Source organism: Plectropomus leopardus, chromosome 10, assembly GCF_026936395.1.
Source record: "Plectropomus leopardus strain MGB_pleo_1.0 chromosome 10, ASM2693639v1, whole genome shotgun sequence".
Taxonomy (NCBI): domain Eukaryota; kingdom Metazoa; phylum Chordata; class Actinopteri; order Perciformes; family Serranidae; genus Plectropomus; species Plectropomus leopardus.
Genome location: NC_142185.1, coordinates 36853463 through 36865042, shown reverse-complemented (window position 1 = coordinate 36865042; position 11580 = coordinate 36853463). Strand labels below are relative to the sequence as shown.

At 40.0% G+C, this 11580-nt stretch overlaps 2 protein-coding genes across 10 annotated transcripts in view; both read left to right on the top strand.

Moving 5' to 3' along the window:
• Positions 1–1230: 1230 nt before the first annotated feature.
• LOC121964539 (transmembrane protein 237A) lies at positions 1231–7847 on the top strand. 4 transcript variants are annotated; one of them, XM_088083813.1, is made up of 13 exons: positions 1231–1291; positions 1441–1693; positions 1792–1845; positions 2291–2462; positions 2551–2679; positions 3037–3142; positions 3270–3424; positions 4246–4366; positions 4534–4725; positions 5653–5726; positions 6308–6395; positions 6506–6627; positions 7622–7847. In XM_088083813.1, exons 4-13 carry the CDS (start codon positions 2393–2395, stop codon positions 7687–7689), a joined length of 1125 nt encoding a protein of 374 aa, XP_087939939.1. In that variant the 5' UTR covers positions 1231–1291; positions 1441–1693; positions 1792–1845; positions 2291–2392; the 3' UTR covers positions 7690–7847. The 4 variants fall into 4 exon arrangements, with proteins under 4 accessions (XP_087939939.1, XP_087939937.1, XP_087939940.1 ...); XM_088083811.1 differs by having other exon boundaries at positions 1441–1845; XM_088083812.1 differs by having other exon boundaries at positions 1277–1291; positions 1421–1845.
• Positions 7848–9131: 1284 nt separating this feature from the next.
• Positions 9132–11580, top strand: part of LOC148188607 (abl interactor 2-like) — a 39716-nt gene continuing 37267 nt past the window's right edge. For 3 of the 6 annotated variants that reach the window (XM_088083808.1, XM_088083809.1, XM_088083807.1), the window contains exon 1: positions 9137–9297. In XM_088083808.1, coding sequence (XP_087939934.1) covers positions 9181–9297 — 117 coding nt within the window. In that variant the 5' untranslated portion in view covers positions 9137–9180. Of the gene's footprint in view, positions 9298–11580 lie in introns of all 6 variants that reach the window. The other 3 variants (XM_088083805.1, XM_088083806.1, XM_088083804.1) reach the window with 3 other exon arrangements.

Genomic DNA, 11580 nt, shown 5'->3' with positions numbered 1-11580 from the left:
TGTGTCTCTGTGTGTCTCTGTGTGTCTCTGTGTCTCTGTGTCTCTCTGTGTCTCTGTGTGTCTGTGTGTCTCTGTGTCTCTGTGTCTCTGTGTGTCTCTGTGTCTCTGTGTCTCTGTGTGTCTCTGTGTCTCTGTGTCTCTGTGTCTCTGTGTGTCTCTGTGTGTCTCTGTGTGTCTCTGTGTCTCTGTGTGTCTCTGTGTGTCTCTGTGTGTCTCTGTGTCTCTGTGTGTCTCTGTGTGTCTCTGTGTCTCTGTGTGTCTCTGTGTGTCTCTGTGTGTCTCTGTGTCTCTGTGTGTCTCTGTGTCTCTGTGTCTCTGTCAGGTTAATCCTGTGCAGGACAGCTGCAGCTCAGTGGGTTTATCAGCAGGATTATCGTTTTCTCGCTCCGTCGTTCAGCTTCACTGTCGTCCACACAAACAACACGAGATCATAACGAAGGATAATTACAAAAAAACCCCAAAAAAGAGACACAGAGATAAATTCAAGCGCTGAAACTTGAAACCACATCAGTTTTCTTTACACAGCGTTCAGATGCATTTCACAAGTATTTAACCCTTTGATTTCTTTCCAAAAATGAGAAAAAAAACAATCAGCAACTTTGTTCATCAAATGTCCCATAATTTACAAAATAAACACAAAACATGACGAGAAAATGACCTAAAAGAGAAAAAAAGAAAATCTAGGCTTATACATTTTATATATTATCTATATTTATTCGTTTTTTAAAAACTTTTTTCAGGTAATTTTCCATTTTTTGTACTTTTCTTTCCTTTTTTGGCTAATTTCAGGTAATTTTCTTGCAACTTTACAAATCGCTCACTAGTCAAATCTTAAGTTGTTTCTTATCACCTCTCCATGTTTTTGAAAGAAATTACTCAGATCTTAAGTAAAAGTAGTAATACCACAGTGTAGAAATACTCTGTTACAAGTTAGTTTTCAGAGTAAAAACTACAAAAGAACTGGCATCAAATTATATTTTAAGTACCAAAAGTTCTCATTAGGCAGAAAGGACCGCTCAAAATAATGAATATTATTGTATTTTATAATTATTGATGCATTAATGTGTTCGTCACAGTTCTGCATGCTCAGTCTCTCGGCTCTCAGTCCGTTATTTCCATTCACCCTGATTTTCCCGCTCCTCAGCACTAGCCACGCCCACCTCATCGAGCTAATTTAGCTCACCTGGTCCCGATTACTCTCAGACAGCATATAAATCCGGACTCACTGCTCATACAGGACTCTGCAGGACTTTATCCCGGACTGATTTCCCGTTGTCTCGCCTGATTTCGGGTAAATGCGTCCGCCTTCTACAACCTTCGTATGGTCATAAAGACTCTTAATACTTTCCCACATTTCTTTACAATAACCAGCTGAAACGTCATCCGTAACATTAAAACGTCCGTGTGTGTGTGACTAAAGTGTGTTTGGGTGTGTTGCAGATTTGGCAGCTGAAGGATTATCAGCATCCATGGCGTCTTAGCAGCGCTCTCATCAGGTGACCTCACAGCTGATCGACCAATCACAGAGCTCAGAGAGACCGTCGAGGCTCATCCACCTGTCACTCTAAAACCCGGGACGAGTCTCAAACCTGCAGAGGAGCCTCCTCAATCCTCCATCTGCTGCACTGCGCCTCCTCCTCTGGGCTCAGGATCCAGATTTTAAACCGTTTACAGTCCAGCAGGCATTTTGAATGTAACTTTTGGGCCAAAATAAGAGCAGAGGAGACGGATATCGGGTGAAGGAAGCTGATTGTGTCCCGAGGCTCATGCTGAAACCCTTTTCCCCCTCAGCCGGATCAGATCGGAGACAGACGGAGGAGTTTGTGATCGTCTGCTGCTCTGCAGGTGAGCGCTCACACTGATTCACTCACACACACCTGCTGAACACACCTGTTGATCTGCACGTGCTGCCTGCAGAAATACTTGAGTCTGACTCACGGGACACAGGTGTCCTCCTCAGGCCTGCAGTCAGAGGCCGCTACAGGGATCAGGCCCTGAGAACCCACTGGGCACCAAGGGGTTAAAGAAGGAGCTGTAAATACACTTATTGGCTCTTTGGGGGAGTTAAAGGAGAGCTGCTGCTCTCACGTTCAGCAGACAGGAGGAATCCAAACGTTAGAAGACAAGTTTGACTGTATCAAACAGGGACACGGACGTCATTTTAAAAACCGGATCACGCCGATTCTCTGCAGATCTGTTGAAGTTTCCGTTAAAGTGAGCGTCCGGTCGGTTCTTCGGCGCCACCAGCTGTCCTCCTCCCAGCTCAGCATAATCTCATTATGTCCCACAGACTCCGGCAGCCTCCTCCTCACTCAGACGACCTACATTCAAGGAGGGAAACGGCTCGCTGACAGAACCTCCTCGCCGGGTTTATCCGCAGAGAAACGGCACCATGCCGACCGTCAAGAGCAAGAAGAAGAAGCCGAAGAAGGAGGCGACGGATGGCGAGGAGCAGGGAGAAGGTGAGAGGAGCCGGTTTACTCCCGCAGCTCCTCAGAGGAATCTGCTCTCCTCCGTCTGCTTTATTCTGTTTCTGCTGCTCCTCTGCAGGAGGCGTGGACGTGGAGATGGAGGACGCGTCCAACAGGAGACACTCTGAGAGCAAAGAGCCTCTGACCCCGGAGCCGCAGGACCCAGCACCACAGAAGAAGAAGAAAAAGAGGAAGACGCCCACCATCGGTAACACGGCTGCTCAGGTGTAGCTCAAAAATATATGTAACTATATCAATATACACAGGTCTACATACAAAACAGTGATAAAAAAATACATTAATGATATTTTAAAAGTATATATAAGTCAATAAAATAAAAATACATAAGAAATTTAAATAAATAAGAATGTAAAGAATTTAGAAAAATAATTTAAAATAAAGCAATGTCCAGGGTCAGTAATGTTTTTGTTTTTAAACTTAACATTTCCAAAATACATTAAAGATAAATGTGTCAATATACAAACCTACATTAGACAAATTTGAAATAAAACAAAACTACATCAAATTACACAAACACATCATGTGTTTTGTTTTTTTTTTTCAGATCATGAAGCAGAAAACGCCGACTTGCCAAACGGTGACGCGGCCGAGCCGGACGCTGACGCAGAGGAAACCACTGCGGCTGTGACCAGAAAGACGAAGAGGAAGAGGTGAGAAACGGCGTCCTGATTTTTTTAAGTCGAGGTCACGATTTACAAATTTCATCTCAGTCCGTCCAGTCACGTTTTCAACAATCAATGCCAAAAATGTAATATATCTCAATATTCCTCACGTCAGGAAGGCGAAGACGGCGGAGCACTACAGCAACGACCTCGGAGCCGAAGAGGACGACATCGTCACCGAGCCCCAGTCCCCGATCCCCCAGCATTCCCTGTTCTCGGCCCCGCAGGGCCACAGCCAGCCGGTCGGGAAAGTCTTCGTGGAGAGAAACAGTGAGTGTGAAACACTGAACACACACACACACACACACATTCGGCTAAATCTGTGTTTCAGTACAAACTGGAGCTGCTGGGACTTTACCTCGTTATTTACACTCGTAATGTCCTCCTGATCGCCACACACCTTTTGTCCTCTGGGGTCAAAAACGAGCCCGCCTGGTTTGACTGTTATTTAAAGCGTATTGTATAAATCGTCAATCAATTCTGTGTTACACCTTTAGTCTTACTTCAGTCCAGCCCATCACCACACGTTTACCTTCGTTTTAGAATTTAGGGCCAACAGACCTCGTTTACGTAAGTATGAAAAACATATTTTGACGGCAAAACATTTCATTTGGGGTCGGAATGACCTTGAGGACAACACCTGGATTGACATCAGTTTTCTCGTGCTGCATTTAGATGCCATTTACAAGCATTATACCTCTGAAACCTGAGAAAATCAGTTTTAATTCTTTCAAAAAAATGGGCAACACCATGGCAAGAAATATCCTGCAAACTGCAAAAAAAAAAGAGTATATATGGTGCCGGTTTTAGGACTACGGATTACATTTAGCAATTGCGTTCATTCCGGCATATTTGCATTGATGCTTACTGCTGATATGATGATTTATGTGCACTGTCTTTACTCAATAAACTGAAGAAATAAAATAAATAATAAATATTAGATATTATCAAAAATCAAGAAAAAAATACCCAGAAAACTATTGTTATAATTCTTTCACTTAGATATTTAAAAAAATGAGATAGAAAAAAAGTATTAATTTTTTAGCACATTCTGTGTGTGTGTGTGTGTGTGTGTGTGTGCGCGCGCGCAGGACGTTTTCAGGCAGAGCGAGTTGAGCAGCTCCGACACTCAGAGCTGATGGACGACTACATGGACCCCCGACAGATCTGGACCACCAGAGACGTTGCCATGAGAGTCCACAGTGGCTTCAGGTCTGCACACACACACACACACACACACACACACACACACACACACACACACACACACACACACACGTTTTGCTGCATTTGTGGGGACCATCACCCCAACACCTCTTTGTGAGGACCCCCTCTCATTAGACACCCCCTCCTCTCCTGTCGTCCTGTGCTGTGTGCAGGGTCATTGGTCTCTTCTCTCATGGGTTCCTGGCTGGTTACGCCGTGTGGAACATCATTGTCGTGTATGTGCTGGCGGGCGAGCAGATGACCACGCTGCCCAACCTGCTGCAGCAGTACCACGCTCTGGCCTACCCGGCTCAGTCTCTGCTGTACCTGCTGCTCGCCGTCAGCACGGTGTCTGCGTTCGACAGGTCTGTGCAGAACATGACACCAGCAATAACCTCTAACTACAAACAGGTGGAACAAGTACTCAGATCATTTACTGCAGTAAAAGTACTACTGATGCCACACAGCAAAAATACTCTTCTACTAGTGACAGTCCTGCATGCGAAATCTTACTGAAGTAAAAGTATCTTAAAGTAGCTTAATGTGGTTAAAATAAATAACCTTTTAAAAATGGACGTCCCAGGGCCACCGTTGTTTGCATACTAAAAACATCCATTTCAAGGACATTACCACAATTTCAGGACGTTTTCAAGATTTTGGGACATTTTCCAGGCTTTAGGGCTTTTCTAGTATTTAGGGATATATTTTGGATTTGAGATAATTTGAAGGATTTGAAGATGTTTCTAGGATTTTAGGATGTTTTTAGAATTTCAGGATGGTTTTTTTAATTTTAGGATATTTCTCAGATTTTAGGAGTTTCTAGGATTTAAGGATATTTCTCAGATTATAAAATGTTTCAAGGATTTTCTGATGTTTTTAGATGATATTTCTTAGATTTAATGACATTTCTAGGATTTTACGATTTTTTTGGATTTAAGAATATTTCTCAGATTTTAGGACATTCACGAATTTAGGGGAATTTTAAGATAACTTGAGATAATGTGAGTATCAGTGGCTGAAATTGTACAGCTGTTAAGGATATGATGCATTTAAAGATACTCTAAGAAAATACAGTACAATATGCGAACATGCCAATTTAGGCACTGCAGGACAATTTCTACTGCAGAGTTCAAAGGGTAAAAGTAAAAATGTAGATTCTGCAGCAAAAATATTTTCAGCTGAGATGTAGTGGAGTAGCGGTGTAAAGTAACAAAAATAGGAATACTCGAAAAATAGTACAAGTACCTTGAATTTTTGGTGACTGAAAGTTTTGATTTTGGTGTTTCCTGCAGAGTGAATCTGGCCAAAGCGACCATGGCTCTGAGAGGATTCCTCACTCTGGATCCTGCTGCCATCGCCTCCTTCTGTGAGTGACGCATGATGAAGGTGATGGTGGTGATGATGATGATGATGATGATGGTTATGATAGTGATGGTGATGAAGCTGGTGATGATGAAGCTGATGATGATGCTGATGGTGATGATAGTGATGATGAGACTGATGAAGGTGATGATGAGGGTGATGATGATGGTGGTGATGAGACTGATGAAGGTGATGATGGTGACGATGAGACTGATGAAGGTGATGATGGTGATGATGAAGCTGATGGTGATGAAGGTGATGATGGTGATGAGACTAATGATGGTGATGATGATGGTGATGAGACTAATGATGGTGATGATGAAGCTGATGGTGATGGAGGTGATGATGGTGATGAGACTGATGGTGATGATGAAGCTGATGGTGATGAAGGTGATGATGGTGATGATGAAGCTGATGGTGATGAAGGTGATGATGGTGATGATGAAGCTGATGGTGATGAAGGTGATGATGGTGATGATGAAGGTGATGATGAGACTGATGAAGGTGATGCTGATGATGAAGGTGGTGATGAAGCTGATGATGAAGGTGATGGTGATGACGGTGATGCTCCTGTGTGTGTTTCAGTGTACTTCATCGCCCTGATCCTCTCCCTCAGTCAGCAGATGACCAGCGATCGTATCCACCTCTACCCGACCGCCAACGAGACTCTGTGGTCAGAGCTTCTTTCTACTATATTCTATTGTGTTCTACTGCATTATAGAGTTTTATATAATACTGTGTAGTATTATGCAGTATTGTACTCACCCTGGTGGCGTCCTGCAGGCCTCCGGGTTCGGAGCAGCAGATCTTGCGGCCGTGGATCGTGGTGAACCTGGTGGTGGCGATGTTGGTGGGTCTGGCGTGGGCCGTCGTCTCCACCCGGCCCGACATCGACTACACTGAAGGTGCAGCCAATAATGAGCTTTATGTTACTTCAGCTGCCCAAATAAAATATAAATAAATTATAAATCACTACACAAATAATTCAATATGCCGTTAAATCGACCAAATATTTAAAATCAGGGATGCAGGTTTTGTTTCATGTAAAACCTTACACACACACATACACACACACACACACACACACACACACACACACACACACACACACACACACACACACACACACACACACATACACACACACACACACGAAAACGGGAAACTCTCATTACATTTTGTGAGTCAAACATTTTATATTTCTGCATTCTGGGGATTTCTAATGCATCATTTTTTGTCTTTTTGCATGAATTTATATTCAAATTTTATTTAATTTTGTCAAAATAAAAGTGCTCTGCTACTTTCATGTTTTTATTGGGGGAGACAAGTGCACGTGCTCTAATTAAGGACGAGGACATCTCTGCATCTATGAAATCTACACCCATGTTAAAAATAAATGTAAAAATTAATTAATATATAAAATGTGACATTAATTTACATTTGTTTTAATTTGCGTCTTTATTAACCTTTGAATTTGCCCCCGGTTTATTAATCTTCCCCTTTACTAATTTTTGTAATTAAATGTATAATGTATTTATTTATGTTTGCATTTGTTATTTATTTTAAATGGCAGACGGGAGCTGCCAAAATTAAAAAATAAATAAATAATGAACTCAAAAAATAGAATAATTTGTCATTAAATGTTGCCAAAATGCCATTTAAAAAAACCCAAAGGTGTTCATTTATTGATTAAAATTGAGATAAATTCATAATGTTAATAATGTACTTTCCTATTTATTTTTCCCTTTTTATTTTTTTATTATTACGGTTTTATCGTTTCTTTTTTTCGTGTGTTTATCACAGAGTCATTACTGAAGTTCACACCAGAGAGCGACAGAGATCCTGCGAACACATGGACTTAAATGTCGATGGTAATGACTTTTTTGTTGTTTTTTGCAGAGTTTCTGATGACGATGGAGGTGGAGGGATACCCGAGAGGAGACGAGAACCTGGACATACCTGCCTGAAAAAAACGAAACAAACTTGACCTGCGTCTCTGTCTGTGTGAGTGGAAAGCAGTTTTTCTGTCCTTTAAATGTATGTTTTTGTACTGCATATTATCTAGCACTTTGTATTCCTGAGTGTGATTTTGTAAGTAAATAAATACAGTATATTATATACAGTATCAGCTGTGTGTTGTCGGTGTTTTTACCACAGGGCGGCGCTGCAGTACTAAAAAAAACAACTGAGGAGAATTATTTCAGTATTTTGGGTCACATGGCTGCAGTGAGGCTCAGTATGTTGAGGAGTGGAAACTGTCGTCACCAAAAATCTGTGAAACACAGAAAGTCTGTGATGGTGCGACAGTGTTTGTGTTGGCAGAGAGGAGACAAACCTGCAGGACTGAACACCTCTCAACTACTTTCAAATATCGTTCAGAAAATCTGACAGTTGAAGCAGATAATTAATACATTAACATACCACCGTAGCCAAAAAATGTGACTTATTTTTGTTTATTTAAAAATAATAATAATTAAAAATTAAAGAGACAGTTTTTTGACAATCTGTATTCCATTTTTGATTTGAATAAAATAATAAATGTTTACTTTTTAAAGCTTTTTATTTGAATAAAAAAACCCAAAATAACATGTGGCAATTTTGCTTTAAATAAAAAAACACATTGTATGACAATTTTATCTGATTTTAAATTTGAAAACATAACACTTTTATTTATTTTATTCTGCTTTTAAATAGAAAAACTACTTTGGACAATTTGGTTAATTTTATTTATTTAAATAATTTTAAAAACAATTTTATTTATTCTATCTTCTATCTGAATAATCAAACTAAATTTTGACAAATTTCTTTTAAAAAAACAACAATAACAGTAAAATAAACAAATATGGATTTTTAAAAAGCAAACTAAATTGAAGCAATTTTATTTCTATTATTTTAAATTCAAAAGATGAAAAACTTTTTTTTAACAGTTTTATTTATGTTATGTTTTGTTAACTAAAAAGAAAATAATATATATATATACATATACAATTCAGATATTTTTAATTAAATAAAAACAAAGTAGATTTTGACAATTATTTTTTATTTAAAAAAAAGTTAAAAGATTTTGACAATTTACCTTATCATAGTAGAAAAATAACAAAATTGTGTGAACATTGGGATGTCTATGTGATTCTTTTTGTCGTTTTTCTGTTAACGAGGTTCACCTGAACGCTCCATTTTGACTGAATATCTCGTAATAATTAGTCATTTTTGCTATAATTGGCTATAAACCTGGAATTTAACAAAGGAAAATCCATAGTCAGGCCAGAATCGATGTTATTTGTCACTCGGCAGAGTTCGGCTGAACGTGACACCTCAGAGGTCGGAGTGGGACACAAAATCCCCACTTTTCCATGTTTTCCTGTCACGAGTCGCGGTTTTTCCCGCGGTCCCTGAAGGCGGCGGGATGCTCCGGTGAGCGCGCGCCGCCGCAGCAGTCAGTAGTAAAGCATGTAAAGATGGCGGAGCTGCAGATGCTGCTGGAGGAGGAGATTCCTGCGGGACGGAGAGCTTTACTGGACAGCTTCACCAACCTGGAGAGAGTGGCCGAGTACTGCGAGTCCAACTATGTCCAGGTACACGTCAGCACTCACACACCAGGTGTTTCCGACAGGTAAAAGACACGGAGACATGTCGGCGAGCGGGGAGTGGGCGGGCTGGACAGCGGACCGATGGAGTGACAGGACCAAACTCCGTTATCCGACCGCTAGATTTTCTGTCAACGATAAAAAGTCACTCCGAGTTCAAAGTAGAAACTAAACAATTACTCAGCCGAACAATGTCGATCTTAAAAACAATTCGGCTTCTTAATACCCCTCCAAAAACGGCTTCCTGTATGTAAATCCAACTTTTTTTAAACTCAAACGCTGTTACAACCGTGACTGTCGGAATGTGATATGCGATCGAGTTATTGAGTTTTAAAGTGGATATTTGGCGTCATTATGTTTTCAATTTGTTTGTTATGTGTGTGCCGAACGAAAGAGCAAATCGTTTTCAGTCATTAAATGGCTTCAATTATCTGTTAAAATGTGCGTGGTGTTTGCAGGCAAGCAGAGAATCAATAAATAGACATATTTTAGCAGGAGTCTGGTGTGACCCTTGATCTCTTCAGCCAAACTTCTGTAGAGGTGAATTTACGAGTGAAAGAAGATCGTGTATGATTTATAAACCACCAATACGAGGATGGTGCAATTAAAAATGAATTCAAATTTTAACGCAATGCTGTTTCATCATGATGTTGTCATGGTAATTCACATATAATAATGATTTCATTAAATCAAGGTTACACTAGAATAAGATTGTCACCTCTCAGAGAATATCGCGGTTTCACGGTATTACAGAATTATTATTCCCAGTCACGATGACCCTTAACCTTTTAAGTTCTTTCAAAAAATATAAAGGGCAACGCTAACAGATATAGCCACATAAATGAGCCTTTAAAAAAGCGACAGAAAAGATAAATAAAAACAAAAACGAACGAAAATGTCTAAAGTGAAAAAAAATGCTAAGAATATATATTAAAATCCTTTTTTTTCAATGTCATAATGTTAAATGTATTGTAAGATTTATAATATTTTTCTGGCTATTTTTTCCATATGTTTTTTTAAACATAATATCTAATATCTATAAAGAAAATATAATATATAATTCATTATTTCACATAGTTTCATGTTTTGGAGTAATCTCATTTTCAATCAAAAAAATATGACAATGTGATAAACAACAAATACATTTTACTCCCAAGACCCCCCCCATTGCCTTCCTGAACCTCTGACAAACATACAAAAACATCCAAAAGCAATAAAAGTTATAAAACTATTGTCAAATAAAAATTATAATAATAATGACAGTAAAGGGCAATCCACAGAGAAACCATATATTTTAATTTTTTTTTAAACAAACAATAATTTTGGGGTCCCCCTGCAGTAACTGGACCCCCTAGGGGGACATCTACAAGTTGATTACTGTGTCTGATCAAGATATTAATTTCTTGTTATATTAGACAAAAAATCCAGGTAATCCAGGTGATGTTTAGCAGCATTATTGCTTAAAAATGAATTCAATGATTGATTGACTGTAGAAAAGAAAAAAAAAGTTGAAACAGTAAAGTATTGATCGACTGATCGTTTCAGCTCTGCTTCGCTGTGAAACACGTTCAGTCTGCAAACACGCGACAAACCAGGTTCTTATGCTGCCTTCACATGCACCTCGCAAATATCGTCTTTACCGTATTCACGAGTTTTGAGCACACGAACGTCCCTCCAAAGTCGTTATCATAAGACACGACACGACACGGCTAATCCTTTATTTGTCCAGGTGTGTACAGGAAAGCAAAAGAATAATATAAATAGTAACTAAATAAATAATAATAATAACACTAACAATAATAACAATTAATATTTATAATGATGCTAATAACAATAATAATAACAACAGTACATATCTGTGTGTACTGTGCGTGGGTGTGTTTGTGTGTGTGCGTGGGTCTGTGCGTGTGTTTGTGCGTCTGTGCATGCGTGTATGTGTGAGCGTGCGTGTGCGTGCGTGTGTTTGTGTGTGCGTGCATGTGTCCATGCGTGCGTGTATGTGCGTGCGTGTGGTTGTGCGTGCGTATTTGGTGTGTGCGTCCATGTGTCCGTGCGTGTGCGTGTGCGTGTGTATGTGTGTGTGTGTGTGTGTGTGTGTGTGTGTGTGTGTGTGCGTGCGTGTGTGCGTGCGTGTGTGTGTGTGTGTGCGTGTGTATGTGTGTGGGGGGGTGTGTGTGTGCGTGTGTGTGTGTGTGCGTGTGTGTGTGTGTGTGTGTGCGTGTGTATGTGTGTGTGTGTGCGTGTGTGTGTGTGTGTGTGTGTGTGTGTGTG